Raw genomic sequence first — 7,712 nt, 5'->3', positions numbered from 1 at the left:
CAATCAAAATCTTGGAATTCTCCTTACGCGCGGAGTAATTCAAATTATTTTTATTCTCTATGATTGAAAACCATATATTTATGAAAACAAAAATAGTGTTTTAATTAAAAAATATTTGAAAACTTGTGTTCAGGTGAATGTATGTTTTTTTTTAATGCTTTCTACAAAATATTAATTGTTTTTAATTAATGTAGAAGATGTCACGTGATTTTGGTTTGTCGTTTGTTTGCACGTGTCAAGATAATTTAAATAATAAATAAAATCAATATTCTATCGTTTATCATGTTGTACAATTCTAATTTTATCTCTGATGATTAATTATTATTCTAAACTTTTTTATTAAGTGAGTAAATATTTATTACAATTATCGGTCGATAACTTGTTTTTGGTTATGCTAGGTTTGCTTTTGATTAGTGTGAGTTTCCCATCTTAAACTACTGCTATAATCGATGGACATTAATTCTTACAAATAAATTCTGCAGGAAAATATATTACATAGAATCTTTTAAAAATGATTGATTTTCGCGACGATAGTGTAAAAACTATCAATCAAAAAATTGATAATAAATATATACCACGTAAGTATGCAAAAAAATTTGTGATATACTTTTTTAGAAAATAAGTATTTTACATTTATGTTATCAATTTAATCTAAATATTCATGCAACGTGCTTGTTGGTAATTTTATTATTATTTAAAAAAATAAATTAGGTACTGCATACAATTAATTATCATCCATCTAAACATAATAGCACATTATTTGTAATAAATTATACACTATCTAAATGAAAAAACAATTAATTTTTTACAAGAAAAGAATATTATTGCCCACTTATGTAAAACATTTATAATATTTTTTGGAAGAGATATCTTTTTTAATTTAACTTTTAATCTTGAATTTTAATGTTTGTTCAATTTATTAATCTATTAGGTTCTTTATTTTTGACTTAGAATTAATTAAAATAAAGTTTGTGATAAGTAATATAAATAAGTGAATTAGTTTGTTACAAATTTTGTTCATTTTGTTTTTCAGTTACTCCACAAGAAGGATTAGCACCACTTAGTCCATATTTAAATTTTGATCCATCGTATCTTCCACCACGAGATCCACAATACATATTTCCAGAAGGAGCTGTAAAACAACGAGGACGTTTTGAGTTAGCGTTTGGTCAAATAGGTGCTGCGTGTATAATAGGAGCAGGTATTGGTGCTAGTACCGGTTTATATAGAGGGATTAGGGCAACAGCTTTAGCTGGACAAACTGGTAAACTCAGAAGAACACAGTATGTATTTGTCTTATTTTATTAGGTTTTTACTTTATCTTAACCTCTTGTGTTATGATTTAATACAAAAGGCTGCATGCCATATTCAATGTTAAAGTATCAATTGTTAAAGTGCAAATGGTTAATATTTCATTTATTAGATTGATAAGCATTTTCATAGAGCGCGTGTATAAATACAAAGTCATGTATACAAGATATTATGTCTGTTTGTTCATAGGTTGATTAATCATGTTATAAAAAGTGGATCAGCTCTAGCAAATACACTGGGAGTAATAACAGTAATGTACAGTGGTTTTGGTGTTCTTTTATCTTGGGCAAGAAGTACAGATGACTCCTGGAATACATTAACAGCAGCAACAGCGACTGGCATGTTATTCAAATCGACAAGTGTGTAAAAAACTTCTCGTTATTATTGTTTAACTAATCTATACTAATTTATATTACATAATCTTGTTTATATAATTATGTTAAAGGTGGTTTAAGAAAATGTGCTTTAAGCGGCTGCCTTGGACTAGGAATAGCATCTTTATATTGCTTATGGAATAACAGGAATTCACTTTCACAGTTAAGATATGGTGTTAATCCAGCATAAGATTGTGTGTATAATTGCGGAAAGCCCTTTAGTCAAATTCTATCTACCCTTAATTGTTCCTTATCGTGTCCCATTCTCGCATTTAATAAAAATTAAATATTTCAATGTATCTTTAATTCTTGAGATACATAGAAATAGACATATTCGTCTATTTTTTTTATTTTATTGTCTTCTATATGGTAGTATATACTGGTAGTCGTATATAATAATATAGTACTTATTTAATACAATTAAATGATATATTAACTATTTTTAATTGTAAGTATAATTATTCCAAATTTACAATATTTCAGGGTGTGAATGAATTAAATGTACTAATATTTACATTTGTTATATAAATATTTGAAATGGTCAAATATTACTAAAATAACGAATATTGATCAGATGTATACTATTATATACTATGAAAGACAAATACAGTTTATATTAGTTTATCGCTAAAGGCTCTTAAGAGACATTTTCTTTTCTTTTTGCAGATTGAAATGACGATTCAAGTTTGTCAACGACTAGAACAAAATTTCGTAATGAATTCTAACTTTATATTCTATAAAAATAGGAAATCTAATCGAGATACGCCTGCATAAAAACAAACAGAAATTATTATAAAAGAGAAATGCATGCAATTTATGAACGAACAAATTGTATGATGTATGTATATACATATATATATATATGATATACGCGCGTGTATATGTATATATATTTATTATTACATCGATTAGTAAATAGTAATTTATTTCTATTTTGTGCCTTGCCTTATGTCTATTTATCATATTAGTACAAAGATATTCACTCAAACTTATTATTACTTAAATAAAACAATTTTCTTGTCGATAAAGAAATAGACAAAACAATAATCATTTTCGTCTTACCAATAAATTCACTAATTCGCATTTGATGGTTTGCTATCACCAAGCGCGGATATATCTGCGAACTGCGACTGTCTGCTATAACCAAACGCGGATTATTCCGCATAAGAAACATTTCTTTTCCTATCTGTGAGAATTCGATCGGTCAGTCGACAGTTGAACGTCGCTGATGTTTGAGCAAGAAAGCTAAAGTAGACGCATGATGCAAATGGTTAAGCAACAATAGTATTTGGGTAGCTGACTGGTTTGGAACACAGAGTGTTGCTAATACCAAGGAGGTGACTCAGGGTTACAATAAGTTATTGTCAAGGTTTCTTAAACCCATAAAAGGGAAAATAATATAAACAAGACATTATCGATTAGAAATCTTGATCAAAAAATTATTTTATAGATGATTATTTATTGTTGCTTATTTTTTAAAACTATTTCTTTTTAGTATGCATTTTCATTTGTTTATTTAAAGTTTTATAAAAAACTAGATATATTCTCTAGGATATCGATAAAAGTATTAAAGGCATTGCGACATAATCTTATCTGTGCTTATCTCAGAATATTACAGAGTGATAGAGAATAAAGGTTTCATTCATACGGATAATCAGAAAATATTTTATATAGAAACTATTCTATTTTATTTTGTGTTATTTTAAATTATCTTTTAAATTTCATCAATTAAGTAGTGGATTAATTAAGTGGAATAGTTCTAGAAAAGGATGATAGATACTCTGAGTAAGAAGACAAATATGTGTCCTAATCTACATGAAATAAAAATCTATTAATGTAATCTTCTGTGAATGATGAGTCATTCATAATAAGAATTGTTGCATTAGTTCAATAAGAATATTTTTTTATTTCGATAATATTTTCATCACATTGTAAAATTCAGAATTTTGGAAAAGTGAAAGAAATAATCAATAATGTGCACTTATGTACACATATATATATCATATGCTTTCTACGCACGAGTATATATAATTTAGAAGCGTCAAAATGTAAAGATCAAATATTTGAGTTTCAATCTTTCAACGACCTTTCCCGCCGCGCTGGAAGAACTATCACTAAGGACTAAGATTTATGCATACGTGTAGCTTGTTTCAACGAGAAAAATAATAGGAGATATATTCGTTAAAATACTCATCTCTATAAACGTGATTTTACTTATTCGATAAGACATTCGACTAAATGCTATCTGACTCGTTTACGTTACGATATTTTTAATCTACACGCTTCTTACAGTTTACATTTTCTATTTGTTATTTTTCAAGATTATTTATTATCGATTGAACGGAAATATCTTTGCTTGTGTAAAACGTAAACGCGTTTATATATATATGCGTGGAAATTAGAAAGGTGAATATATTCAAATATTCATTATTCGTTGTACTACATGTCCTTGTTTTTTTCGGAAGTGAATCTTATGTGATATTTTTTTTATACAAAAATATTGGCAACATCATTCATCTGTTTTTTTCTCCTTTAAACTTAAGTTTTGCAAACTACACTAAAGTTTACAGTATCCATAAACGAAGATAGATATATAATGCATTCTGAAAATAGATCTGTCGATAGTACAAAGATGTACGGAAAGATAGTAACTTCAAAAATATTTATTCGTTTGAACGCGATTCTGAACATCGTACAGTGAAAATTGACGTAAAAATTACTCAGTTTTCTATTTAATACAGTGATTTATAGTGTTGTGCGTTTATAGTAACATTATTATTCAATTATTATATCAATCTAATGATAAATCGATACTCGTTGCAATTTGTTTAAATAAATTACGTACTTCTGGAAATTGACACATTCGTGTTTCAAATAAAGGCGCGAAATCAATTGAAATTTTAAAAATGTTAACGTAGTTACACATGTATGACATAACAGTGATACAAATTAATTTCAAACAAGTATACATGTACACACAGATGCTTAACAATATAATCTTTTCAAATGTATATTAATTATAAATTTAAGATTCAATGATTATATTAATTTTTTTCTTTGTAGATTATTCATGAATTTGTCATCCATCGAACGAAGTCAAAATATAAAAAAAGGTGTGACTTTTATGATCATACTATCAAGAATGAATGAATAATATATAACTTGAAATATTATTTATCGTGGAAATAGAAAGTTATAATAAAAAAAAGAACAGATATTTGAAATGATGAAAACTTCGCAAGCAGAAACTCTTCTCGCGATATTGTACACTGCTTCGGTGATATTTGCGATAATATCTTTAGCATCTCTCGCAATCATTTGGCAACATTGGGAAATGACATTAAATGTTTGTATTAGTGTTAATTGTGGTTGTATACTGTATGGTGTTAATACGTTTAGCACATTTATGGGAGGAGATATAAAACTTTGCCATTATGGTGTCTACGGACTGGTTCCTGCAATTATAATTGGCTTGTGCCTCAGTATTTATCATATTTATAGATGCTGTATTAATCGTGGCCTTGATGAGCCCAGGTCAATGAATTATAACAACAGGTATACTAATTAATTATTATCGCTTTCTTACTTTTATTTTCATCTTAACATAAACATCTCTTCATTAATCTGGTTAACAAAATATTTGTACAAATCCTACGTCATATTTTTGTCATTTCCGCCATTTCCTTCCATGTGTACGCATGCGCAGTACATCATTAATTTCCGATTTTCAAATTTAATAATAAAAGGTTAAATTAGATATTATAATATTTAAGATGCTTTATGTTTCATTACAGAATTTTAGATAGTTATATTTATGGTATTATCTTTATAGATGATAATATCTAATATTTTATATGATGTTAATTATGAATTTTGTAGAGCCACTATTAATGGGCAAGTTGTTGTAATTGGTCCAAAAAGAAGAACTCCATTTAAACAATGGATACCATCAGTATTTTGCGCTGCTTTGATTGGCTGTTTATCGCTTGCGCATGCAATTGTCACAACCGATGGTTTTTTTAAAACTTGTGAACAGTATAAAAGAAGTCTGATACAACTTTTGGGTTCTAGGGGACGTGAAGCTCATGTAAGATTTATTTCTTGTTTTTTATTTATTGTAATTAGGATAGAATATTATTTATGATAGTATTTTATTAAATTCTTGAAAGAAGTAATAAATAAATGTATTTTTTATCTACTAGGTAATTCGATACAGACTCACTTGCAGTGCAATTTTTGACTACATGGATTATCTTCAACCAGATGCCAATAATTTTAGACGGGGAGAAGAATTAAATACAGGTTTTGCATTACAACTCGCTATTGTTTGTATATGGCTTAATTTTCTTACATGGGTTTTTATATTCGTTCTTTCTTTCACTATGGCAAAAAAGAAACTCAACACTTTTGGAGAACACTTCTGTTGTTGTTAAATTCATTTTCTTATTGAAGTATCATATCGTTTAATATCAATTTAAAAAATCTATTTTGATTAGCGATAAATGATTCGCTTTGTTAGTCTATTCATATTAAAATTTATTATCGTTCTATCATATATATATATTAATACAAATATAAAACATATTAATTATGATACAATTTATTTCAATGCTCTGTATTTGAATAGATACAGTGAAAATGTTATTAATACATAATCGTTTATGTACATCGTCGTGTAATATTTATTCATTTAGGAAAAATAACAATTAGAATTGGAGTATAACTAATAAATCAAATTAATTAATTAAACAAACAATTTAATTTGGCAATATGAAATCATTAAATTTATGACATCGTGTAATAGAAAAAACTAATATTATTTTTTCAAATGTATTCTATTTTGAATAGTTAAATAAAAGTACCGCTTTGTTAATGAAAAACAAGAAGGAATGCATCATTTTGATATTATTAACAAAGGTTAATTCCAACTTTGAATAATGGTATTTTTGTTTTTCTTTACTTTAAAAAAGACATTATTTTGTTTTCTATATCATATTTTAATATTTTCTTAGCACCTATTGTTTACAATATATAAATACTGTAAAGAACGACGGGTTTTAAGGCCGACGAATACTAGATTGTCCTAGTATACAGAACAGCAGAAAATATAAATCCTTAAAATGCACAAAAGTTATTTAGTTAATTTATTAAATAAAATAATAACTTGATAATTAAGAATTTTCTATATTTTCTATTACTCGAGTTATATTATTTAAAATATCTAATGAATTATATATTTTTGATTATTGTAAATAATTTTGTATACATCATTCGTAACATAAATTTTCTCATATTATTTGTGCATTTTAAAGATTTTTCTTTACTGATATCTTGTATATATATTTATACAGATTTAAATAATTAGTTTCTATAGTATTCAAATTCATAATTGTTCTTATATAAAGTAAATTGATAAATACATTCGCACATTTAATTTCTATTATTATTATTATTATTATTATTATTATTATTATTATTATTATTATTATTTCTTTTTTTCTTTTCTTTTCTGAGAACTTTACATTTTAATAAGAGTTTGTGTTGCAAAGGTTTCGCAGTAATGTATAGGAACTGAATGGAAAACAATTTTCGGATGTTAAATCTTACATTAGTAGACATAAAATTGACTCAGTTTGTTTGATAATATCAGTAATCTTACTCTATACAACAGCAGAAAGTACAAGCTTGAATGGCTATATAATAAATGAAGGCACCTAATTATATGCGAGTTAATATCTACATTATGTTGCATCATATGTATGCCTATGTGTATGTGTGTATTTATATATATGTCAGCGTATAGAAATATTAGCTATAGACATTTCTATTATATTGTCTTCTTTTTTTTAAATAGTTAACTAAATTTCATTCACAGATATAATAGATATTTTTTAAAGGCGCAGTATTAGCAATGAGGGATGATATTAGAATAAATAAGCGAGCAGATATTAGAAGCCTTTAATTATTCTTATCTTAAAAAATAGCAATTTTTCCAAGCTCTCATCAGCAATTTTTAATTTATAAATA

General features: G+C 26.4%; 2 protein-coding genes across 3 annotated transcripts; both read left to right on the top strand.

Moving 5' to 3' along the window:
- The first annotated feature begins 406 nt into the window (after window positions 1-406).
- On the top strand, window positions 407-2,732 carry LOC122523516 (mitochondrial import inner membrane translocase subunit Tim23). Of its 2 annotated transcripts, none has more exons than XM_043645308.1 (5): window positions 407-578; window positions 1,034-1,283; window positions 1,501-1,670; window positions 1,757-1,847; window positions 2,352-2,732. In XM_043645308.1, exons 1-5 carry the CDS (start codon window positions 512-514, stop codon window positions 2,359-2,361), a joined length of 588 nt encoding a protein of 195 aa, XP_043501243.1. In that variant the 5' UTR covers window positions 407-511; the 3' UTR covers window positions 2,362-2,732. The 2 variants fall into 2 exon arrangements, with proteins under 2 accessions (XP_043501243.1, XP_043501242.1); XM_043645307.1 differs by having other exon boundaries at window positions 408-578; window positions 1,757-1,879.
- Window positions 2,733-3,191: 459 nt separating this feature from the next.
- Window positions 3,192-6,118, top strand: LOC122523515. The gene is made up of 4 exons (XM_043645306.1): window positions 3,192-4,091; window positions 4,749-5,240; window positions 5,565-5,772; window positions 5,888-6,118. Exons 2-4 carry the CDS (start codon window positions 4,909-4,911, stop codon window positions 6,116-6,118), a joined length of 771 nt encoding a protein of 256 aa, XP_043501241.1. The 5' UTR covers window positions 3,192-4,091; window positions 4,749-4,908.
- Window positions 6,119-7,712: the final 1,594 nt, after the last annotated feature.

The sequence above is a fragment of the Polistes fuscatus genome, unplaced genomic scaffold, assembly GCF_010416935.1.
Source record: "Polistes fuscatus isolate 324 unplaced genomic scaffold, CU_Pfus_HIC Scaffold6, whole genome shotgun sequence".
Lineage (NCBI taxonomy): Eukaryota > Metazoa > Arthropoda > Insecta > Hymenoptera > Vespidae > Polistes > Polistes fuscatus.
Note: the sequence above shows the minus strand (reverse complement) of the source record. Positions and strands in the feature narration are given on the sequence as shown.